The sequence below is a fragment of the Hemiscyllium ocellatum genome, chromosome 3, assembly GCF_020745735.1.
Source record: "Hemiscyllium ocellatum isolate sHemOce1 chromosome 3, sHemOce1.pat.X.cur, whole genome shotgun sequence".
In the NCBI taxonomy this organism is placed as follows: Eukaryota; Metazoa; Chordata; class Chondrichthyes; order Orectolobiformes; family Hemiscylliidae; genus Hemiscyllium; species Hemiscyllium ocellatum.
The window spans coordinates 7,684,183-7,710,439 of NC_083403.1; the positions used below are offsets into that span (position 1 = coordinate 7,684,183).

At 44.4% G+C, this 26,257-nt stretch overlaps 1 protein-coding gene across 1 annotated transcript in view; it reads left to right on the forward strand.

The window, feature by feature from the left end:
- The window catches only part of LOC132834281 (dynein axonemal heavy chain 8-like), a 1,170,382-nt gene that overhangs the window by 207,053 nt on the left and 937,072 nt on the right, over positions 1–26,257 (forward strand). The window contains exons 10-11 of the mRNA XM_060853001.1: positions 89–190; positions 2,888–3,034. Coding sequence (XP_060708984.1) covers positions 89–190; positions 2,888–3,034 — 249 coding nt within the window. The remainder of the gene's footprint in view (positions 1–88; positions 191–2,887; positions 3,035–26,257) is intronic.

Sequence of the window (26,257 nt, forward strand, 5' to 3'; positions counted from 1 at the left end):
TGGTATTTTATTTGATGATCCAATTGATCTTTGAGTCAATCTCCATACAGGTTGTATGTACTGTAATATTCCATGTTATCAACTTTAGATCACAAATCAAATGGTTACAGCCTGTAAGGAATACATCACTGAAGATGGTACTGCTCGTGTATGGGACCAGGATTCAGAAGTCGTTATTAATAAGATGCAGGTAATCTTTGTATATTACATGGTAATAAATAATATTTACAGCACAGAAGCAAGCCATTTGCTGAACTGGTTTTTGTGTTCCACGTAAGCATATCTCACTCTTCTTCAGATAACTTCATTAATGTATCTTTCCCATCCTTCTCCATTTTTGTTGAGCTTTCCCTTAAATGTATCAATGCTAATCACTTGAAGACATGGTAATTTTAAATGGAGGTTTCTCTTGAACTCCATAGCGGATTAATTATTTTTTGGATTACGTTTTTGGGCCCTGATTTGGTTTGCACAGCAAGTGTAACATTTTTCCATGTCTATCCCACGAAATCCTTTTGCCTCAATTATGAGAAAAGATTGGATAGGTTGGAACTATTTTCCTTGGAGAGGAGAAGCTAAAGAGAAGATTTGGTGCAACTTTGCAAAATCATTAGCAGTCTCCGGCAGATTGGGCAAGGAGAAACTGTTTCTACTTCTAAAAATCAAGAACCATAGAGCACAGCAAAAGAAGTAAATGTGGGTTGAGAAACTTTTTTTTTAACACAGCATGTAGCTAAGGTTTGGATTGGTGGAGGTAGGTTTAATTGATGCGTTGGAAATGTTTTCAAAATTATTCTGTGAAATCTTCATAGGCTACTATGACCAATTCAAATTTTCTCATTTATATGTTGATTAAAATTACCTATGATTATTGCTGTCCCTCTATTACAAGGATCTAATACTTCTTTTATACTGTGTCCTCCACTGTGGTAATTTTTAAGGGGACTGCAGGGCACTTCCACTGGTGAATTCTCTGACCAATCCTTATTTCCATCCAAACTGATTATTCACCCTGATTTCTTGAATCAATGTTGTCTCAAACTATTGCACTGATGCTATCCTTGAATAACAGTGCTGCCCCTCAACCCTTACCTAGTTTTCTAATTTCCTGATTGCTATGTATTCCTTTATATTCTGACCAGGCAGCCACATTTCTGTAATAGTTATCTGATCAGGTTTTATTTATTTCAATGTGCATCATCAATTTATTAACTTTGTTCTGACTGCATGCATTCAAATGCAGAGCTGTTGGTTTTGACTTTTTTTTATGCTTGTAGTGGCAAGTCTTGAATGTATCTCTAGCCCAATGAGCATGCCCAACTGTTTGACTTTGGCTAGTTTTCAATCAAAGCAACTTGTATTGGAAAGAGCTGGAAATAAGAAGAAGTTTGAGTTCAAGAAAGACATTTTTAAAAAATTGAACTGGATGGAGAGGAAAAGGTAAAGGCAAACTGGAGTAAAAATTCCAAAGAAGGAAATAATAGGAAAGCCTAGAATTGTTAAGAGAAGAACAATTCAGAAGGTACAAACTGACAGAGAAAAGCTTTGCTTACATGAACAGAAGTAGCCAGTAGATTTAGTGACAGATAAAAACCAAAAGAACTGCAGATGCTGGAAATCTAAAACAAAAAGAGAAGTTGCTGGAAGATCCCAGAAGGTCTGGCAGCATCTGTGGAGAGAAATCAGAGTTAACGGTTGGGGTCCAGTGACCCAAACTGACAGTCAGAACTGACAGTCAATGTTAACTTTGTTTTCTCTCCATATATTTAATGATAGGCTAGGTTATACACAGGGCTTTGCTTTTCTTGATAAATTTCTTTAGGAATTTCTTGATATGTATTTTCTATCATAAATGAAAATTGCCACAAAGTCAGAGGGGCCACAAGAAATTTGGACATTAGATTAGATTACTTACAGTGTGGAAACAGGCCCTTTGGGCCAACAAGTCCACACCGAAGCACAATCCACCCATACCCCTAACCTAACATTACGGGCAATTTAGCATGGCCAATTCACCTGACCTGCATATCTTTGGACTGTGGGAGGAAACCAGAGCAGTGGGAGGAAACCCATGCAGACAACGTGCAAACTCCACACAGTCAGTCACCTGAGGCGGGAATTGAACCCAGGTCCCTGGCGCTGTGAGGCAGCAGTGCTAACCACTGTGCCACCGTGCCGTCCCTGTGTTTATAATGTATTTTAGTAGGAAAGTCTCTCAGCTCTAAATTTTTCACTACATTGGTCCCTGCGTTGAAAGGTTTTTCACTTAAGAGACAGAGTAAGTTCAGCCTATAGTCTTTGAAATTTAGAAGAACAAATGGTGATCTCATTGAAGCATACAAGATTAGAAGGTGAAGATAGGGTAAACACTGAGAATGTTTTTCTACTGGACACTGAAACTAATTCTGTACTACTAAATGTCAGAATATGACCAGGCTTGATAGATTTTGTGATGAAACTGGATTTTTGTCTTTGAGAAAAAGAAAATGTTAAGGTTTTGAGGGAATTATTCAAAATCATGACTGGTTTTGATGTTGTAGAATTAACTGAAACTAACTATTTGCAATAATGGAGGGGCAGTTATCAAGGAACAGCTTTACATTAATCAGCAAAAGAACCAGAGATGATGTGATCAATCATTCTTTTCTAAAACACACTGCTGAAAAAAGCGATAGAAAAAGATTCCCAAGTAATATGCAAAAAAAGGATGAACATTGACGTGGAAAAAACTGTAAGGCTATGGTGAAAGAAGAGAATTGGTGTTACATGGGTAGCTCTCAGAGTCTGCACAATAGTCTCAATCGATACCTAGTGTGCTATATTAGTCTAAAATAATAGAAATGTATAAATATTTGATTACCTGTCACAGTATGTTATTGGATTTCAGGAATGTAAGAAATTGTTAGTGGAATATCGCAAGTACTTCCAGAACACAAAGAAATATACAACTGAGACAGCACAAGATAATCCATTTGATGTGTCAGAGATGTACATATTTGGTAAACTTGAAGTTTTCTGCAAAAGACTAGCAAAGGTAAATTGAAATTTGGAACAACTTATCATTCAGTTATAATCTAGACTTTGTCCACCTATTCTATACAGTGACTAATTGTATTATTTAAATTAAGATCATTTTGTACCTAAATAGCATACACAGAATGCAACTGACTGACTAAAATGTGGCAGTTTGGTAAGTGAGGGAGTAGGGTACAGTATGGGGGGGAGCTTCTCTTTTTATCGGTTGTCTTGTTTTTCTGAACGACAGATCAGTAGTGGCAGGAGCAGATCAAGGATTACATGCTGGTAGGTTATTAAGGGAGGGTTTAACTAAGAAGGAACTGAGAAGTAAAAGTTATCAAATAGAGGAGTCTAAAATTAAGATAAAGAAAGTATCTTTAAGATTAACTAATTAGAAAAGTTAGCAAGTAAGACTAAGTAAATTTGAGTTTAAATCATGGCAGGTGAAGTCTTCTGAAAGGAATATATGACTTGTCACATGTGAGAAGTCATGGACCTTGCTGCTGTCCAGATGACCATGTGTGCACAAAGTGCTCCTAACTGCAGAAACTTGAGCTTTGTGTTACACAGTCCAAGCACCAGCTGTGGTATATTTGCAAGGCTGAGAGCTAGGTAGATAGCATGTATAGAGAGGTAGTCACATTGCAGCTCAAGAAATTGGAAGAAAGAGGGGAATAGATGACCACCAAGCAAAGCACATCAGGTGATGGGAGTCTGAAATAAATCCAAAATTTAATGTCAGTCTTTTTGATCTTGACAGCGGTCATTAATTTTCTTAAAAACCTTTCTGGTTCACTAATGTCCTTGCAGGAAGGATATTTTCCACTCTTACTTCATCTGGCCCCTGTAATACTTTTGACCTTTACGTGTGGTCTGCAAGCCACTCAACTCAAGAACAGTAAAAAATGGACAACAACTTGTGGCCAGTAAAGCCAATATCCAATGAAAGAATAAAAGAAACAATATAGTTTTAATGAATAACCATCCCCTGAGAGAAAAAGAGAAATGTCCTCTTCTATCTCTTTAGTGAGCCATCCCTTCATTTGAAACTTCCCATACCCGTTCAGTATTTCCCCACAAGAAGAAGCATCTACCCTATTAACTCCTCCTCAGAACTTTATATGCCTCAATAAGATCATCTGTCATCCATCTTAATTCCAAAGAGTGGACCCAACGCTTTCTTCATAAGACAAGCTCTTTGCCTCAGGTTTTAGCCTGCTCCAAACTTCTTCCAGTGAAAGTATGTAAATATTTAAACAAATATGAAAAAAGAAGATTATTCAACTGGTCTCCCAGATGAAGCTTTCTGGTCTTCAATAGCACTCCACTTTTCAACTGAGAATCTGAAAATTGTTCAAAGCCAATTCCACAACATCTTATGCAGTTACCTCGAACACAGGAAAGAATAAGCTTCTCTATTCTGAAGCACTGGATTACCAACTTAAATTTTTTAAAAAGATTGTACTAGTTGAGATTTATTTGCCGAACTTGCAAACATTTTGAAAAGAACAGGGCTGGATGGGATAATCTTCGGAGGGTTGGTGTGAACTTGTTGGGCCAAAATGGCCTGTTTCCACACCGTAGGGATTCTATGATTCGATGATATAAGTATGTCATAAGTATTGTTAAGTCTGAGTAGGGAGGGGAATGCACTATCTTTCTTTAGTTGCATTAGTCTGTGTGTTACAATATAAATGTAATTGTTTTACGCAGTTACTCATATGGCCAAAAGATGCATCAACTAGGCTTCTTCAAGAAACAAAAAAATATTTATTGATTATGAACTTAACTTATTCAATATTGAGGTAAAATTTCTTGGTATGAAAATGTAAACATGTACCATTCCAACTAATCCAAAACAGACATATATGTGAACAGACAATACAGTAAATAAGCTGTCTGAACTGAAGAAATGGGTAGCAATTTCAAAAGCTTTCAAAAATATAATATTGCAATACTGGACAGAACATGACCTAGATGGTTGAAATACAGAATCAATTTGATTAGTGAGGAAGACATACAGATCAGGTGATTTCCTCTCGACCAGTTGAAAGAGATAAAACAACTTAGATTTAGAGAGTGCGTTCAATATACAGGCACACGCACATACATACGAAAATAAGAACAAAGAACATAAGTAAACCACTCAGCCGTTCAAGCTTACACTGGCATTCAATAAGGTCATGACTGATCTGATTTTAACCTCAGGTGTACATTCCTGCATATCTGTGAAAATCTTTCATCCCCTTGGTATTCAAGACTAAATTACAAAAAACTAACTTATTTTGAGCATTCGTGGCCTTGTTTACAGGGAGCAGAGTCAGAGGGAGGAACACACAGGCGGTGAGTATTACAGGATAAAACAAGGACTGCAAATGCTGGAAACCAGAGTCTAGATTAGAGTGGTGCTAGAAAAGCACAGCAGGTCAGACAGCATACGAGGAGCAGGAAAATCGATGTTTCGGGCAAAAGCCCTTCATCAGGAATCGAGGCGGGGTGCCTGCAGAGTGGAGAGATAAATGGGAGAGGGCTGGGGGCGGGGAGAAAGTAGCATAGAGTACAATAGGTGAATGGGAGTGGGGATGGAGGTGATAGGTCAGAGAGGAGGGTGGGGGAAGGTAGCAAAGAGTACAATGGGTGAATGGGGGTGGGGATGAAGGTGATAGGTTAGAGAGGAAGGTGGAGTGGATAGGTGGAAAAGGAGATAGGCAGGTAGGACAGGTCATGGGGACGCTGCTAAGCTGGAAGGTTGGAACTGGGGTGAGGTGGGGCAAGGGGAAATGAGGAAACTGGTGAAGTCCACATTGATGCCCTGGAGTTGAAGTGTTCCGAGGCGGAAGATGAGGCATTCATCCCCCAGGCGTCAGGGGAAGCTCTCCACTCTGCAGGCACCCCGCCTCGATTCCTGATGAAGGGCTTTTGCCCGAAACATTGATTTTCCTGCTCCTCGTATGCTGTCTGACCTGCTGTGCACAAGGTGGCGCCAATGCAGTCATCAATATAACGGAGGAAGAGGTGGGGAGTGGTGCCGGTGTAACTACGGAAGATGGACTGTTCTACGTAGCCAAGAAAGAGACAGGCATAGCTGGGGCCCATACGGGTGCCAATAGCTACCCCTTTGGTCTGGAAGAAGTGGAAGGATTCGAAGGAGAAATTGTTAAGGGTGAGGACCAGTTCAGCCAAACGAATGAGAGTGTCAGTGGAAGGGTACTGTTAGGGACATCAGGAGAGGAAGAAATGGAGGGCTTGGAGGCCCTGGTCATGGCGGATGAAGGTGTAGAGGGATTGGGTATCCATGGTGAAGATGAGGCATTGGGAGCCGGGGAAACGGATGCCTTGGAGGAGTGGAGGGTGTGGGTGGTGTCTTGAACGTATGTGGAGTGTTCCTGGACTAGGGGGGGATAGGACAGTAGAGATGAGGTAGGTAGAGATGAGTTCAGTGGGGCAGGAGCATGCTGAGACAATGAGTCACTCTGGGTGGTCAGGCTTATGGATCTTGAGAAGGAAGTAGAATTGGGCGGTGCGGGGTTCCCGGACTATGAGGTTGGAAGCTGTGAGTGGGAGATCACCTGAGGTGATGAGGTTCTGTATGGTCTGGGAGATGATGGTTTGGTGATGGGGGCGGTGGGAACATGGTCGAGTTGGCGTCTGGCTTCAGCAGTGAGTATTGCAACTAACTTACCTTTGGGATTCACAGCCTTGATTCCAGGGAGCAGACTCAGATGGAGGTGCACACAGAGCAGTGATCATAAAAACTAATTTACCTGGGAGATTCACAGCCATGTTTCCAGGAAGCAGACTCAGAGGCGTAGAGTGTGATGCTGAAAGAGCACAGCCAGTCAGACAGCATCTGAGGAGCAGGAGAATCGACGTTTTGAGCAGAAGCTATTCATCAGGAATGAGTGGGTAGGCCAAGGGGCTGAGAGATAAATGGGAAGTGGGGGTGGGGGGTGCTGGGTGAAAGGTAGCTGGGAATGCGATAGGTAGATGAAGGTGGGTGTAAAGGTGATAGGTTGGAGAGAAGGGTGGAGCAGATAGGTGGGAAGGAAGATGGTTAGGTAGTTCAAGAGTCCATCCAGTGACATAATCATTCGATTGGCGAACTAGTCCTCACCTTCAACAATTTCTGCTTTGAGTACTCTGACTTTCTCCAGAGCAAAGGGGTAGCCATGGGCACCTTCATGTCTCCCAGCTATGCCTGCCTCTTCATCGAGTATGTGTATCAATCCACCTTCCACAGTTACACCAGCACCATTCCCCACCTTTTCCTCCATTACATAGAACATTGAACAATACAGTGCAGAACAGGCCCTTCAGCCCTCGATGTTGCGCCGACCTACATTATTCTCAGCTTGTCCCCCGACACTATCCCAAAATCATCCATGTGATAAATACAGCCATCAATGACTGTATTGATACTACCTCGTGCTCCCACGAGGAGGTTGAACAATTCATCAACTTCATGAACACCTCCCATCCTGACCTCAAGTTCACCTGGACAATTGCAGACATATCCCTCCCCTTCCTGGACCTCTCCATCTCCATTTCCGGTGACTGACTTAACACCGACATCTACTTCAAGCCCACCAAACTCCCACAGGTTCCTGGACTACACCTCCTCCCATCCTGTCTCCTGTTAGAATGCTATCCCTTATTTCCAATTCTTCTGCCTCTGCCGTATCTGCTCCCAGGAGGACTAATTCCGCCATAAAAATCCCAGATGGCCTCGTTCTTCAAAGACCGTGATTTCCCCTCCCACATGTTGCCTTCTAGTGCATCTCCTCCACTTCCTGCACTTCCGCCTTTGAACCCTATCCCTCCAGTCGCAACAAGGACAGAATCCACACACCCCCCTCCCCCCCGCCCCCAGTCCTCACCTTCCACCTCAACAACCTCTGGATACAATGCATCATCCGCTGCCTTTTCTGCCACCTCCAAACAGACCCCACCACCAGGGACATATTCCCCTCTCCACCCCTATCTGTGTTCCGGAGAGACTATTCCATCCTCAACTCCCTTGTTAGGACCACGCTCCCCCCCCCCCCACCAACCAACCAACCCTCCAGTCCCACCGCAAGAAGTGCAAAACCTGCACCCACACCTCCCATCTTGCCTTTGTCCAAGGCCCTAAAAGATTCTTCCACACCGGACAGATATTTACCTGTACTTCCACAAAAGTATCCATTGCTTTTGATGTGGTCTCCTCTATGTTGTGGAGACAGGACGCCAACCTGTGGAACATTTCAGAGAACATCTTTGGGACACATGCACTGAGGAATGCCACCGTCCTGTGGCTGAACACTTTTATAGAACATAGAACATTTACAGAGCAGTACAGGCCCCTCGGCCCTCGATGTTGTGCCGACCAGTCATACCAATCTGAAGCCCATCTAACCTACACTATTCCATGTACGTCCATATGCTTGACAATGACAACTTAAATGCACTTAAATTTGGCGAATCTATTACTGTTGCAGGCAAAGCATTCCATACCCTTATTACTCGCTGAGTAAAGAAACTACCTCTGACATCTGTCCTATATCTATCACCTCTCAATTTAAAGCTATGACCCCTTGTGCTTGCTGTCCCCATACTTGGAAAAAGACTCTCCCTGTCCACTCTGATTATCTTATATGTCTCTATTAAGTCACCTCTCAACCTTCTTCACTCCAGTGAAAACAGTCTCAAGTCCCTCAGCCTTTCCTCATAAGACCTTCCCTCCATACCAGGCAACATCCCAGTAAATCTCCTCTGCACCCTTGCCAAAGCTTCCACATCCTTCTTAAAATGTGGTGACCAAAAATGTACACTATACTCCAAGTATGGCCGCACCAGAGTTTTGTACAGCTGTAGCATAACCTCATGGTTCCGGAACACGATCCCTCTATTAATAAAAGCTAAAACACTGTACGCCTTCTTAACAATCCTGTCAACCTGGGTAGCAACTTTCAAGGATTTATGTCCCTGGACATCGAGATCTCTCTGCTTATCCACACTACCAAGAATCTTAGCATTAACCCAGTACTTTGCATTCCGGTTACTCCGATCAAAATGAATCACCTCACACTTGTCCGCATTAAACTCCATTTGCCACCTCTCAGCCCCGCTCTGCAGCTTATCTATGTCCCTCTGTAACCTACAACATCCTTCGTCACTATCCACAACTCCACCAACCTTATTGCCGTCTGCAAATTTGCTAACCCAACCTTCTATGCATTCATCCAGGTCATTTATAAAAATGATGAACAGCAGTGGACCCAACACCGACCTTTGTGGTACATGACTAGTAACTGGACTCCAGAATGAACATTTCCCATCAATCACGGCCCTCTGTCTCCTTTCAGCAAGCCAATTACTGATCCAAACTGCTACATCTCCCACAATCCCATTCCTCCGCATTTTGTACAATAGCCAACTGAAATCCATATACACCACATCAACTGGTTTACTCTCATCTACCTGTTTGGTCACCTTCTCAAAGAATTTAATAAGGTTTGTGAGGCATGATCTACCCTTCATAAAACCGTGCTGACTATCCCTAATCAAATTATTATTTTCTAGATTATTATAAATCCTATCTTTTATAACCTTTTCCAACACTTTACCAACAACTGAAGTAAGGCTCACTGGTCTATAATTACTAGGGTGTCTCTACTCCCCTTCTTGAACAGGGGAACCACATTTGCTATCCTCCAGTCTTTTGGCACTATTCCTGGAGACAATGACGATTTAAAGATCAATATCAAAGGCTTGGCAATCTCCTCCCTGGTTTCCCAGAAGATCCTAGGACAAATCCCATTCGGCCCAGGGGACCTATCTATTTTCACACTCTGCAGGATTTCTAATACCTCTTCCTTGTCTAGTAGCTTGTGTCTCAGTATTCTCCTTGACAACATTGTTATTTTCTAGAGTGAATATTGTCGAAAAATATTCATTAAGTGCTTCCCCTATCTCCTCTCACTCCACACACAACCTCCCACTCGTATCCTTGATTGGCCCTAATCTTACTCTCATCATTCTTTTATTCCTTAAATACCTATAGAAAGCCTTAGGGTTTACCCTGATCCTATCTGCCAAGAACTTCTCATGTCTCCTCCTGGCTCTTCTCAGCTCTCTCTTTAGGTCTTTCCTGGCTACCTTGTAACCCTCAAGCACCCTAACTGAGCCTTCACATCTCATCCTAACATAAGCCTTTGTCTTCCTCTTGACCAAAGATTCCACTTGCTTCGTAAACCACGGCTCCCGCACTCTACAGCTTCCTCCCTGCCAGACAGGTACATACTTATCTAGGACACTCAGGAGCTTTTCCTTGAATAAGCTCCACATTTCTAATATGCCCATCCCCTGCAGTTTCCTTCCCCATCCTATGCTTCCTAAATCTCGCCTAATCGCATCGTAATTGCCTTTCCCCCAACTGTAACCCTTGTCTTGTGGTATGCCCCTATACCTTTCTATCACTAAAGTAAACGTAACAGAATTGTGATCGCTATCACTAAAGTGCTCACCTACTTCCAAGTCTAACGCCTGGCCGGGCTCATTACCCAGTACCAAATCTAATGTGGCTTCGCCCCTTGTAGGCCTATCTAAATACTATGTCAGGAAGCCCTCCTGCACACGCTGTACAAAAACTGACCCATCTATAGTACTCGTACTATAGTGTTCCCAGTCAATATTTGGAAAGTTGAAGTCCCCCATGACAATTACCCTGTCTCTCTCACTCCTATCGAGAATCGTCTTTGCTACCCTTTCCTCTACATCTCTGGAACTATTCAGAGGCCTATAGAAAACTCCCAACAGGATGACCTCTCCTTTCGTATTTCTAACCTCAGCCGATACTACCTCAATTGACGAGTCCCCACACATCCTTTCTGCAACTGCATTACTGTCCTTGACCAACAATGCCACACCTCCCCGTCTTTTACCATCTTCTCTGTTCTTACTGAAACATCTAACTTCTGGAAACTGCAATAACCATTCCTGTCCCTGCTCTATACATGTCTCCGAAATTGCCACAATATTGAAGTCCCAGGTACCAACCTGTCCTGCAAGTTCATCCACCTTATTCCGGATGCTCCTGGCGTTGAAGTAGACACACTTCAAACCAACTTCTTGCTTGCTGGTGCCATCTTGCATCCCTGAAACTTGATTTCGGATCTCCCTACTCTCAACCTTTTCCATACTTGAATTAAAATTTTGGTTCCCATCCCTCTGCTGGATTAGTTTAAACCCACCCAACAGCCTTAGCAAATTTCCTCCCCAGGATATTGGTACCCCTCTGGTTCAGATGAAGACCATCCTGCTTGTAGAGGTTCCACCTACCCCAGAAAGAGCCCCAATTATCCAAGAATCCAAAATCCTCCCTCCTGCACCATCCCTGTAGCCACGGTTCCAACTCCTCTCTCTCCCTATTCCCCGCCTCACTAGCACATGGCACAGGCAACCAACCAGAGGCAACAACTCTGTTCGTCCTAGCTCTTGTGCCCTGAATACCTGCCTTAAATTCCCATCTCTCTTCCTACCTATGTCGTTGGTGCCTATGTGGATCACAACTTGGGGATGCTCCCCCTCCTCCTTAAAGATCCCAAAAACATAATCAGAGACACCACGAAACCTGGCACCTGCGAGGCAACACACCAACCGTGAGTCTCTCTCGTTCCCACAGAACCTCCTATCTGTGCCTCTAACTATGGAGTCCCCAATGACTACTACTCTGCTCCTCTTCCCCCTTTCCTTCTGAGCAGCAGGGACAGACTCTGAGCCAGAGCCCTGTACCCCACTGCTTTCCCCTGGTAAGTTGTCCCCCGCAACAGTATCCAAAATGGTACACTTATTGTTGAGGGGGATGGCCACAGGGGATCCCTGCACTGCCTGCCGGTGCCCTTTCTGTCCCCTGACTGTAACCCATCTGCCTTTTTCTTGTACCTGAGGAGTGACTACCTCCCTGTAACTCCTTTCAATAACCCCCCTCTGCCTCTGAATGATCCAAAGTTCATCCAGCTCTAGCTCCAGTTCCCTAACGCGGTTTTCGAGGAGCTGGAGTTGGGTGCACTTCACGCAGATGTAGTCAGCAGGGACATTGGTGGTGACCCTTACCTCCCACATTCTGCAGGAGGAATATTCAACTGCCCTCTCCTCCATTCCATGATTCTAAATTCCCAAAGAGACTGTTGAAAAAATAAGAAATAAAAAATAAACTTGTTATCTTAACAATCTGGCGCACAGAACGTTTTTTTGGTTAGAGGAGGAGGATGGGTGGGAGACACCACCCAAATAGTGTTTCAGGTAACACAACCACTCTTCAACTGGAGGTTGGCTAATGTGGTGCCACTGTTTAAGAAAGGTGGTAAGGACAAGCCAGGGAGCTATCGACCAGTGAGCCTGACGTCAGTGGTGGGCAAGTTGTTGCAGGGAATCCTGAGGGAGAGGATGTACATGTATTTGGAAAGGCAAGGACTGATTAGAGATAGTCAATATGGTTTTGTGCGTAGGAAATTATGCCTCACAAACTTGATTGAGTTTTTTGAAGAAGTAACAAAGAGGAGTGATGAGGACAGAGCGGTAGATGTGATCTATATGGACTTCAGTAAGGTGTTCAACAAGGTTTCTGATGGGAGACTGGTTAGCAAGGTTGGATCTCATGGAATACAAGGAGAACTAGCCACTTGGATACAGAACTGGCTGAAAGATAGAAGACAGAGGGTGCTGATGGAGCGTTGCTTTTCAGATTGGCGGCTTGTGACTGGTGGAGTTCCACAAGGATCGGTGCTGGATCCACTACTTTTCATCATGTATATAAATTATCTGGATGTGAGCATAAGAGGTATAGTTTGTAAGTTTGCAGATGACACCAAAATTGGAGGGATAGTGAATAGCGAAGAAGGTTACCACAAATTATAATAGGATCTTGATCAGATGGGCCAATGGGATGAGAAGTGCAGATGGTAGATAGGATAGTGAAGAAGACGTTTAGTAGGCTTTCCTTTATTGGTCAGAGCATTGAGTAGAGGAGTTGGGAGATCATGTTGCAGCTGTACAGAATATTGACAAGGCCACTTTTGGAATATTGGATGCAATTCTGGTCTCCTTACTATTGGAAGGATATTGTAAAACTTCAAAGGGTTCAGAAAAGATTTACAAGGATTTTGCCAGCTATAGGGAGAGGTTGAATAGGCTAGAGCTGTTTTCCCTGGAGTGTCGGAGACTGACGGATGACCTTATGGAGGTTTACAAAATTATGAGGGGCATGGATAGAATAAATAGACAAGATCCTTTCCCTAGGGTGGGGGAGTCCAGATCTAGAGGGCATAGGTTTAGGATGAGAGGGGAAAGATATAAAAGTGACCTAAGGGGCAACTTTTTCACGCAGAGGGTGGTACATGTACGGAATGGGCTACAGAGGAAGTGGTGGAGGCTAGTACAATGGCAACATTTAAAAGGCATCTGGATGTGTATATGAATAGGAGGGGTTTGGAGGGATATGGACCAGGTGCTGGCAGGCGGATCTGGATTGGGTTGGGATAATTGGTTGGCATGGACAAGTTGGACCAAAGGATCTGTTTCTGTACTATACATCTCTGACTCTATAAACATCTGGACAAGCACTGAAAATGCCAGGGCATGGCAGGCTATGAACCAAAGAGATGGTGACAAAGAATGTAACAAGTAAAGCTAAAAGAAAGGGAAGTAATGTGAGTTGGTTCATAATTTGAAGGTGTTGAATTCAATATTCAGTCCGTCGCTTCGGCGGGTCGGTGTGGACTTTTTGGGCCGAAGGGCCTGTTTCCACACTGTAAGTAATCTAATCTAATCTAATCTAAGGCTGTAAAATGCTTAGTCTAAAGATGAGATGAGGTATTTTCAATCATTTGTAAATAATGGAAGGGGTGATGAACAATTTCTCACAGCATATCTTCTATTGGGCCACTTATTTTAATTTTTTTTATTCCTTTGTGGGATATGGGCTTCGCTAGCTTGGAGAAAGTGAGGTCTGCAGATGCTGGAGATCAGAGCTGAAAATGTGTTGCTGGAAAAGTGCAGCAGGTCAGGCAGCATCCAAGGAACAGGAAATTCGACGTAAGGGCTTATGCCCTTAAGGGCTTATGCGCTTTTCCAGCAACACATTTTCAGCTGCCAGCATTATTGCCCATCCCGAGTTGCCCTTGAGAAGGTGATGGTGAGCTGTCTTCTTGAATCGTTGCAGCCTACCTGCTTTGGGTTCATCAATGCCTTTTGGGAGGGAATTCCAGGATTTTGACCTAGTGACAGTGAAGGACCCGCAATATATTTCCAGGTCAGGATGGTGAGTGGCTTGGAGGGGACCTTGAAGGTGGTAGTGTTCCCCAGTTCTGAGGAAGGGTCACAAGCAGCCATCTGGTTCATTAAAAACCAAAATAACTGCAGATACTGTGAATCAGAAATGTTAACTCTGATTTCTCCTCACAAATGCTGCCATACCTACTGAGCTTTTCCAGTAACTGCTATTTCTGTTCCCAATTTACAGTATTTGTAGCTCTTTCGGTTTTTAATGATCTGATGTCAGCTTGTGAGAATTGACAATAGTTTCACAACCATAATGAGATTTTTAATTCCAGATGTTGTTTTACATTCAGTATTTTATGAGTGCACTCTTTACGGCAACATTTCTACCAATCAGAATATACTTGCTAATCAATCAACATTCTCCTCTCATGGAGTGTAAATGTTGCTTTTCCCCTTGAATTTGTACTCTTGCAAAATACTCTGATGAGTGCAAGGTTAAAATTTTTTGGCAAAGTGTATCTTCTTTCATCAATTAAAATTCTGTCCTAACAAACAATTATTGGGATAAATGCTTTCAGTCATGCTGCTTTTATCCTTCTAGGTGGAGATGGTAATGGGTTTTGAAGGTGCTATCTGAGGATCTTTGGTGAATTTCTGCTATGCACCTTGCAGGTAGTATACACTGCTGCTACTGAGTGTCAATGGCAGAGGAAGTGGATGCTTGTGGATATAGTACCAATCAAGCAGGCTGCTTTATCTTGGATAGTGTCAAACCACTTGAATGTTGTTGGGCCTGCACTCATCCAGGCAAGTCAGGAGTATTCCATCACACTCCTGACTTGAGCCTTGTGGACAAACTTTAGAGAGTAAATAGGTGATGTATCTTGTAACCATTGTGTTTATGCGGTGAGTTCAGTTGAGATTGTGGTCAATGACCCCCCCCCCCCCCCCCACAACTGCCCCCAGGATGCTGATTGTGGGGTGTTCAAATGATGGTAACACCATTGAATGTCAAGAGGTAATGGTTCTTTGTCTCTTATTGGTGATGGTCAAAGCTTGGCATTAGTGTGGCATGACTGTTACTTGCCACTTGTCAGCCCAAGCCTAGATATTGTGAAGATCGTGTTGCATTTGAACGGGGACTGCTTCAGTATCTGGGAAGTTGTGCATGGTGCTGAACATTGTGCAATCATTGGTGAACATTGCCACTTCTGACTTTATGATGGGGGGGGGAGTTCATTTGAAACTACTGGAGATAGTTGGGTCGAGGACACAACTCATGCAAAGATATCTGGAGTTGAAATGACTGATCTCCAACAACCACGACCATCTTCCCATGTGTCAGGCATGACTCCAACCACCAGAGAGTTTGCCCCCTGATACCCATTGATTTCAGTTTTGCTACAGCTCCTGGATGCCACAATTGGTTGAATGCAGCCTTGGTATCAAGGGTTGTCATTCTTAGCACAGTTGATGACACTTCCGTCACTTTACTGATGATTGAAAGTAGACTAATGGGGCGGTAATTGGCTGGGTTGGATTTATCATGCTTTTTATGTACAAGATGTACCTGGGCAATTTTCCACATTGTCTGGTGGATGCTATTGTTGGAATGATACTGGACCAACTTAGATAGGCAAGAGGCATGTTCTGCTGCACCAGTCTTTAGCATTGTTGTTGGAATGTTGTCAGGGTCCATAGCCTGTGAGGTATTCAGCGTCTCCAACCATTTTTTGATATTATGTGGAGCGAGTCAAATTGGCTGAAGACTGGTGCCTCTAATGTTGGGGACCACTGGAGGAGCCCGAGCTGGATTATCCACTTGGAACTTCTGGTTGAAGAATGTTGTGAAAGCTTTAGCCTTATCTTTTACACTGATGTACTGGGTTCTTCTGTCATTGAGGATGAGGTGTTTATGGAGCCTCCTCCTCCAGTGAGTTATCTAATCACCCTGACTCATTGTGGTCAAAAAGTATGACACTGGAATAGCACAGCAGGTCAAGCAGCATTCGAGGAGCACAAGAGTGTACGTTTCAGGCATAAGCCCTTCATCAGGAATTTTGTGTTGGAAAGGGGACTGAGAGATAAATAGGAGGGTGGGGTGGGGGTTGGGGAAGGTAGCTGTGAAGGCGATGAGTGGGGGGGTGATAGTGATAAGTCGGAAGGGGAGGGGAGTGGATAGGTTGAATGAACTCGGCACTTCCAAGTCAGCACAGCCCTCTTGAAATGTCCTACCTGTCAATCTTCTTTCCTACCTATCTGCTACATTTGACTGAATGTGACATCAAGGAATGTGAGGAAAACATGAGGAAATGGGAATTGAGGGTAATCTTTACACTGATTGGAGTCATACCTGGTACACGGGAAGATAGTTGTTCTTGTTGGAGGTCAGTCATCTCAGCTCCAGGACACCTCTATAGTTAGTGATTGTAACAAGGTCATCCAATTGGACATGATAGAATATGAATTTCCTGATTGGGGCTGGTAATCTGGCCCAATTAGGATACCCTAAATAACAGATATAACAGGAGTGTCAGAGAGTATGTTCACTCTAACAGTTGACTCTGAGGAACTAGACCAGTGTCAAATACTATGTATGTGTAAATAAAGGGTGACTTGGTGACAGGTATTACCCTCTGTGGAGTTATTTTACTGGTGATGAGATAAAAAAATACAATCCTGAAGAAATTCGCTCTCAAAAGTCATCTTTGAGTTGGGGTAAGCAGTTCTGGCATCATGCTGTTATTTGGGAAGCTTGACTCGTTTAATCATGCCATTGAAGATTAGTCCAGTAAGTGGTAGGAATACATTATTTTTTCCAGGCAAATGACATTGGAGCAGATGAAAAGCAATGAGTAATTCTCCTGACAGCTTGTGGACATGGAACTTTATCGGTTATTAGAAACCTAATGTTTCTTGAAGCACCAGATATTAAAACCTTTCAAGAATTGATGGATTTAGTTAAGGAATACTATGACCCTAATCTCCTCTAATTCTTAGGTGCTATCAATTTTAATTGGCAGTTTGATAATCAGGAGAATCTGTGTCATGACTTTTGATGAGATTAAGACAACTGGCATAGGCAAGTGACTTTGGTTTATCCCTTTAATGAGTTACTGAGAGATCGTTGGTATGTGGGATTAATGATGTAACCTTGCAAAAGCGCCGACTAGCTGAAGCCCAACTGGATTTCAGACAGGCACTAAATATGGCTTTGTCATTAGGCAATGTGGCAAGTGGAGTATATGGGTTGCTGAGTATGTCGATGGAAATGGTCGATTGAGCTTGGGGAACACCACTTGAGTGAAGGCAATTGCACTGCCTCACTCAGGACATATTTTAATCACAGGGACTATTGGTCAGCCCACAGCAAAGACCCAAAAATACTTAATACTTTGTTCAGGATCTGGGCCGGCAAGCCATTGTTGTTGCTGCTGGTGTGCAGTCTCGAGACAGCGAAAGAGTCCCATTAGACCTAAATTGAGTAATAGAACTCATTGGCTAGTATCCAGGAGAGACTACAGCCTGAAAGGCCCACCTACATCTGACTTGGAACTGTTAAATTGTTTAGCAAAGCGAGTTTTGAGAAGATTTGTTGAGCAAAATCCAAATTAGAATGAATCAAAATAAATATCTGGTTAAATGATCACCTGTTCTAATGGTGGCTGTATTAGTGATTGCAGAACCAGTCTTTAACAAAATTTGCTCTAGACTCCAGCCCTTAAGTCTGTGTGAGACCTTGGCTAAACTAAGAACCTACACTGGGGAACCTTTATAGATTAACTTTGGTTCCGGTTTCTAATGAGAACCAAGTGGTTAACTTACCACTGATTATAGCAAAAGGCTCAGGCCCAAGCCTGATGGGATGAAAGTAGATGAGAAAGACTCACCTAGATTGGCTCAACACCTTTCAAATAGAAAATGGCTGCCTGAGTGAAGTCCTAATTAAATACCTGAAAGCTTTTCAGGAATGTCTTTGCACTATCAAATAAGCTAAGGCCACCCTACATGATGACCAGGAAGCAATTCCATGATTCTGCAAGGCCTGCCCACTGCCATTTGCCTTAAGGGCAAAAGTACAGGCAGAAATTATATGCTGACAAACAAAGGAATCATGAAATCAGTACAGTTTGTGAAATGGGTAGAACTAGTTGTACCTAATGGGTTGGTTTGCCTTTGTGGGGATTTTAAATAAATGGTAAGCTGCTGTTTGCAGCTGGATAAATACCTAATCCCTTGCATTGATAATTTATACGTAAAGCTGACAGGGGGGCTGTCCTTTATGAAGCTGTACATGAGCCATGCGTACCTCCAATTCTGGTAAGATGACAATTCCCAGATGTATGCTACAGTTAATACCCATAAGGGTTTGTACCAAAATATGAGTGCCATTTGGGGTGTCATCAGCTGGGGGAAATTTTCAGCAGATAATGGAGGACATTTTACAAGGTCTGCCCCAGGTTGCCATTAACCTAATTACAGGGAAGCCAAATAAGGAACACCAACACAACTTGGACATAGTCCTTAGATGTTTCTCCAGTGTGGGTTGCATTGGTAGTAAAGTGTCCAGAGTGTCAACAAGGATGAAACTTACCGGCTGCAGCTCCCTCACATTGATGGGAACGACTGGAAAACCCTGGACCTGGTGCATGTCGACTCTGCCGGTCCTTTCACGGGCTCAATGTTCTTACTTATCATGGATGCCCACTCAAACTGGTTGGACGTGCAAAGAATTCATTCATCAAACACAAGGATGACAACAGAAAAACTGTGCACGCCTTTTGCGATGCATAGGCTCCCAGAAGTGTTGATTATAGACAACGGGCTATCATTTCCAAGGAGGGAATTAGAGTATTTCCTAAAGTGAAAAGGCATTTAGCATATAAGGACAGCTCCATACCATCCATCATCCAATGGTCTGGCGGAAAGAGCAGTTTGAACGCAGGCTTAAAGAAACAACCGACAGCTTCACTTGATACCAAACTGTCCCAGTTCCTATTTGATTATTGGACCACCTCTCATGCAACTACAGGGATAGCTGCGGCAGAGTTGGTAATGAGGTTTAATACCATTTTAAATCTGATATTCCATGACCTATGGTGGTGAGTGAAATGGCATCAGGAGCACCAATGCCAGGCAGAAGACTTCTCTAAATGAGAGAGACAGGATGAAGTTTGGTGGTGAAACCATGGAAATGGTCCTGCATGGGTAAGAGACATAGTCGATATGAGGTCAGCTCCTGTGACGTACAAAGTTTGGGTAGGTGAGCCAGTCTTGAACAAGCATGTAGACCACATGAAAGCTGCTAACTAGCAAACGGGGCAGGAGCAAAACACATCCAGCTGCTCGAAACAATCCAGCTGGAAAGGCTTTTGGAATCCATGGGCTCTCCCCCTCTATGTAGCATGGAAAAACTTCAGAGTTTGAAGTGGACAAGAAAGATGTCACAGCCTCGATGCCTTTACGACCTGAAGAAGAGGATGAATTTCTTCTGAGACACTCAGTGCAAGAGGCTTGTGTTTGAGGCTGAGTCAGAGGAACTAGACGCAGCGTGAGAACACCCAGGAGAGACGACAAAGAAAAGATCAGGCCTCTGTCCCTTGACTTAGAGGGGGAGGGATATAACAAGGTCATTTAGATGGATCTCATAGAATATGAGTTCCTTGACTGGGACTGTTAACATGTTCCAGTTAGGGATTTCTGGCTGATAGATATAAACAGGAGCGTCAAAGGTCCTGTTCTCACTGGCTCCAAGGAAGCTGGACCACTGTCAAGTACTATGCATATGTAAATAAAGGGACTTGGTGACAGGACACTAGCCTTGAAAGTTATTCCATGCAGAACATCCTCAGCATAGTGTCCTAAGCCCAACCATCTTCAGCTACTTTGGCAGAGCTCTTCCCTCCATCATTGGATGAGAAGCTGGAATGTTCACTGATGATTCTGCAATGTTTAGCATCAATTCTGATTCCTCAGCTACTGAAAAAGTCCATGCCCAAATTCAGCAAGATCTGGACAAAATCCAGGTTTTGGCTGCCTAGTGGCAAGTGACATATGTGCGGCAAAAGTGCAGGCAATGGCAGTCCCCAATAAGAGAAAAGCGAACCATTGCTTTTCCCATTCAATGGCATCACCATTGCTGAATACTCAACTATTAACTTGGGGTTTCCATGAATTGAAATGGATTAGTTATTTAAAAACTGTGACTGCAAAAGCTGATCAGAAGCTCAGACATCTGTTGTAGGTAATTCACCTACTGACTTCCCAGAGTCTTTGTAGAGTCTACTATCTACAAAGCAAAAATCAGGAATGTGATGATGTGCCTTTAAGAGGTACGTTTGTTCTGGTTTCTTTTAGAAAGAGATTGAAGAACAGGTGCTGAGCAGTCTATGAGAAGATAAACACCTCAGAGTCATAGAAATATACAGCACGGAAACAGACCCTCGGTCCAACCCATCCATGCCGATCAGATATCCCAACCCAATCTAGTCCCATCTGCCAGGACCCGGCCATATCCCTCCAAACCCTTCCTATTCATATACCCATCCAAATACCTTCTAAATGTTGCCATTGTACCAACCTCCACCACTTCTTCTGGCAACTCATTCCATATACATACCACCCTCTGCATGAAAAAAATTGCCCCTTAGGTCTCTTCTATATCTTTCCCCTCTCACCCTAAACCTATGCTGTCTAGTTCTGGACTCCTCCACCCCAGGGAAAAGACTTTGTCTATTTATCCTACCATGCCCCTCATAATTTTGTAAACCTCTATAAGGTCGTCCCTCAGCCTCTGACAATCCAGGGAAAACAGCCTGTTCGGCCTCTCCCTGTAGCTCAAATTCTTCAAGTCCTGCTAAGATTTGCTTTCCCAAAATGCAGCACCTCGCATTTATCTGAATTAAACTCCATCTGCCACTTCTCAGCCCATTGGCCCATCTGGTCGAGATCCTGTTGTTATCTGAGGTAACCTTCTTCGCTGTCCACTACATCTCCAATTTTGGTGTCATCTGCAAACTTACTAACTGTACCTCTTACGCTATTTGGAACAATAGAAGCAGCCTTGATGCATATGGTCAAGCTCCCACCCACAGAACCAGAAATTTTAAGTTTAGCTTTTAGCAGCGGTGGTTGTTAGGGTCTTGAAGAAGCGGAAGCTATTTTTCCCCCCACTTGATGACAGCCAAAAGTTTGGGGTTCTCTTCCTAGACTGCTGGATTGCATGTTAGACAAAACCTGTTTTTTGACTTTGCCTTTTATTGAGGGTGTATTTATGGGATGTTACTATTTGAAACAGTTAATTAGTAATGGTTACTGTATCTGTTATTCTGTTAAGTTTTCCGATTGAGTTGTTATTTCAAGTTTTTCTTTCTTTTGTTGTATTTAAACTAAAGTGTTCAAATAAATAATGTATTGTTTAATATAAAGTGGTTTAACCAATCGAATTGCATCTAGTGGACAGCACCTGACATTTATCTTTAAAATAGACTTGGCTACCTTCTTAATATATTTTGAGAGGGTCTGGTCTGGTCCATAACAGAGCATGATGGAATACTCAACACTTACCTGGATGAGTGCACCAAGACTAAGAAATCAGGACAAAGTGTACAGCTTTACTGGCTCCAAATCCAAATTCACTCCCTTCTACTCTGTTGCACAGCAGCACAAGTATGTACTACCTGTAAAATGCACTACAGAAATTTACCAAGGTTGCCGAGAGAGCACCTTGCAAAACTACAACTATTACCATCTCAAAGGACAGGGCAGTAAATAGATGGGAGTAGACAAACCTGCATGTTATCATATGACCATAGAAAAAGGAGCAGAATCAGGCCATTTGATCCATAGGTAAAAACAATGACTGCAGATGCTGGAAACCAGATTCTGGATTAGTGGTGCTTAAAGGGCACAGCAGTTCAAGCAGCATCCGAGGAGCAGTAAAATCGACGTTTCGGGCAAAAGCCCTTCATCAGGAATACAGGCAGAGAGCCTGAAGGGTGGAGAGATAAGTGAGAGGAGCGTGGGGATGGGGAGAAAGTAGCATGGAGTACAATAGGTGAGTGGGGGAGGGGATGAAGGTGTTAGGTTGAGGGAGGAGGGTGGAGTGGATAGGTGGAAAAGAAGATAGGCAGGTAGGACAAGTCATGGGAACATGCTGAGCTGGAAGTTTGGAATTAGGGTGAGGTGGGGAAAGGGGAAATGAGGAAATTGTTGAAGTGCGCATTGATGCCCTGGGGTTGAAGTGTTCCGAGGTGGAAGGTGAGGCGTTCTTCCTCCAGGCATCTGGTGGTGAGGGAACGGCAGTGAAGGAGTCCTAGTGGGCGGGAGAGTTGAAATGTTGGGCCACAGGGCGGTGTGGTTGAATGGTGCAGGTGTCCCAGAGATGTTCCCTAAAGTGCTCTGCTAAGAGGCGTCCAGTCTCCCCAATGTAGAGGAGACCGCATTGGGAGTAACGGATACAATAAATGATATTGGTGGATGTGCAGGTAAAACATTGATGGATGTTGAAGGCTCCTTTAGGGCCTTGGATGGAGGTGAGGGAGGAGGTGTGGGCATGTGTTTTGCAATTCCTGCGGTGGCAGGGGAAGGTGCCAGGATGGGAGCATGGGTTGGAGGGGGGGGCGTGGACCTGACCAGGCCAGAACTTCATTACCTCAGGAGATCTCTCACCCACAGCTTCCAACCTCATAATCCGGGAATCCCGCACTGCCCGGTTCTGCCACCTTCCCAAGATCCACATGTCTGACCACCCTGGCCGACCCATTGTCTCAGCATGCTCCTGCCCCACTGAACTCATCTCCACCTACCTCGACACTGTACTATCGCCCCTAGTCCAGGAACTCCCCACTTACGTTCGAGACACCACCCATGCCCTCCACCTCCTCCAAGACTTCTGTTTCCCCGGACCCCAACACCTCATCTTCATCATGGATATCCAATCCCTCTATACCTCCACCCGCCATGACCAGGGCCTCCAAGCCCTCCGCTCCTTCCACTCCTGACATCCCCAACAGTACCCTTCCACCGATACTTTCATTCGTTTGGCCGAACTAATCCTCACCCTTAACAATTTCTCCTTCGAATCCTCCCACTTCCTCCAGACCAAAGGGGTAGCCATGGGCACCTGCATGGGCCCCTGCTATGCCTGTCTCTTTGTTGGCTACGTAGAATAGTCGATCTTCCATAATTAACCCGGCACCACTCCCCACCTCTTCCTCCGCTACATTGATGATGCATTGGCGCCACCTCGTGCTCCCGCGAGGAGGTTGAGCAATTCATCAACTTCACCAATACATTCCACCCCGATCTTAAGTTTACCTGGACCATCTGTGACACCTCCCTCCCCTTCCTGGACCTCTCCATCTCCATTAATGACGACCGACTTGACACTGACAGTTTTTATAAACCCATCGATTCCCACAGCTACCTGGATTACACCTCTTTCCACCCTACCACCTGCAAAAATGCCATTCTGTATTCCCAATTCCTCCGCCTCAGCTGTATCTGCTCCCAGGAGGACCAGTTCCACCACAGAACACACCAGATGGCCTCCTTCTTTAGAGACCACAATTTCCCTTCCCATGTGGTTGAAGATGCCCTCCAACGCATCTCGTCCACATCCCGCACCTCCAACCATAACAAGGACAGAACCCCCCTGGTGCTCACCTTCCACCCTACCAACCGTTGCATAAACCAAATCATCCACCGACATTTTCGCCACCTCCAAACAGACCCCACCACCAGGGATATATTTCCCTCCCCACCCCTTTCCACCTTCCGCAAAGACCATTCCCTCCGTGACTACCTTGTCAGGTCCACGCCCCCTCCCCCCCTACAACCCACCCTCCCATCCTGGCACCTTCCCCTGCCACCGCAGGAATTGCAAAACCTGAACTCACATTTCCTCCCTCACGTCCATCCAAGGCCCTAAAGGAGCATTCCACATCCATCAACGTTTTACCTGCACATCCACCAATATCATTTATTGTATCCGTTAGTCCCGATGCGGTCTCCTCTACATTGGGGAGACTGGACGCCTCCTAGCAGAGAGCTTCAGGGAACATCTTCGGGACACCTGCACCAATCAACCCCACTGCCCTGGGACCCAACATTTCAACTCCCCCTCCCACTAGGCCTTCTTCACTGCCGTTCCCTCACCATCAGACGCCTGGAGGAAGAACGCCTCATTTTTCGCCTTGGAACACTTCCACCCCAGGGCATCAATGCGCACTTCAACAGTTTCCTCATTTCCCCTTGCACCACCTCACCCCAGTTCCAAACTTCCAGCTCAGCACTGTCCCCATGACTTGTCCTACCTGCCTATCTTCTTTTCCACCTATCCACTCCACCCTCCCCCTCCGACCTATCACCTTCATCCCCTTCCCCACTCACCTATTGTATTCTATGCTACTTTCTCCCCACCCACACCCTCCTCTCACTTATCTCTCCACCCTTCAGGCTCCCTGCCTGTATTCCTGATGAAGGGCTTTTGCCTGAAACATCAATTTTACTGCTCCTCGGATGCTGCCTCAACTGTTGTGCTCTTCCAGCACCACTAATCCAGAACCAGTTGATCCATAGTCTACTTTGTCGTTCAATTAAGGCTGATATGTTCTCAACCCCATTCCCCTTCCTTCTCTCTGTAACTTTTTATTCCTTACTAATCAAGAATCTGTTAATTACTATCTTAAATACACGTAATGACTTGGCCTCCTGAGTCTTCTGTGGCAGTGAGTTCCACAGATTGACCACTCTTTGGCTGAAATAATTCCTCCTTGTGTCAGTTCTAAAGGATCGACCCTTCACCCTGATGTTGTGCCCTCAGATGCTATGCACTCCCACCAGTGGAAACATCTTCTTCACATCCACTGTATCCAGGCCTCTCAGTATTCTGTAGGTTTCAATGAGATATTCCCTTAACTGGTTGGCACGGTGGCTCAGTGGTTAGCACTGCGGCCTCACAGTGCCAAGGACCCGGGTTCAATTCCCATTTCAGGCAACTGTCTTTGTGGAGTTTGCACATTCTCCCCGTGTCTGTGGATTTCCTCTGGGTGCTCTGGTTTTCTCCCACGGTCCAAAGATGTGCAGGTTAGGTGAATTGGCCATGCTAAATTGTCCGTAGTATTAGGTGGATTCGTTAGGGGAATGGGTCTGGGTGGGTTGTTCTTTGGAGGGTTGGTGTGGACTTGTTAGGCCTGTTTCCGCACTGTAGGGAATTAAATCTTATTCCTTCTAAACTCCATTGAGTCTCCACCCAGAGTCCTCAACTGACATTCATATGACAAGTCCTTCACTCCCAGGATCATTCCTGTAAACTTCCCCTGGAGCCCCTCCAATGCCAACACTTGCTTCCTTAGATACTGAACCCAAAACTGCTCACAGTATTCCAAATATGGAGAAAGTGAGGACAGCAGATGCTGGAGATCAGAGTCAAAGTGTATGGTCTGACCAGAGCCTTAAAAAGCTTTAGCAGTGCATAACTGTCCTTGTGTTTTAGTCCTCTCAAAATGAATGCTACATTTCATTTGCCTTCTGAATTGCCAACTGAATCTGCATTTTAACTCGAAGAGAATCCTGAACAAAGTCTCCAAAATTCCTTTGTGCTTCAGATTTCCCAAACCTTTCCCCATTTGGAAAATACTCTACATTTCTATTCTTCCTCCCAAATTGCAATGCCTTGCATTTTCCCTGATTGTCTTCCATCTGCCACTTCTTTGCATATCCTCCTAGTCTGTCCAAGTCCTTTTCAGCTTCCCCGCTTCCTCACCACTACCTGCCCAAGCACTGATCTTTGTGTCACCTGCAATCTTAGCAAGAATCCCTTGAGTTGCTTTGTTCAGATTGTTAACGTACAGCATGAATAGTTATGATCTCAACACTGACCCCTGTGGGTCCTCACCAGCCACCCACTGACATCCTGAAAAAGACGCATTTATCCCAACTCTGCCTTCTGCAGGCAGCCAATCTAGTACCTTGCCCC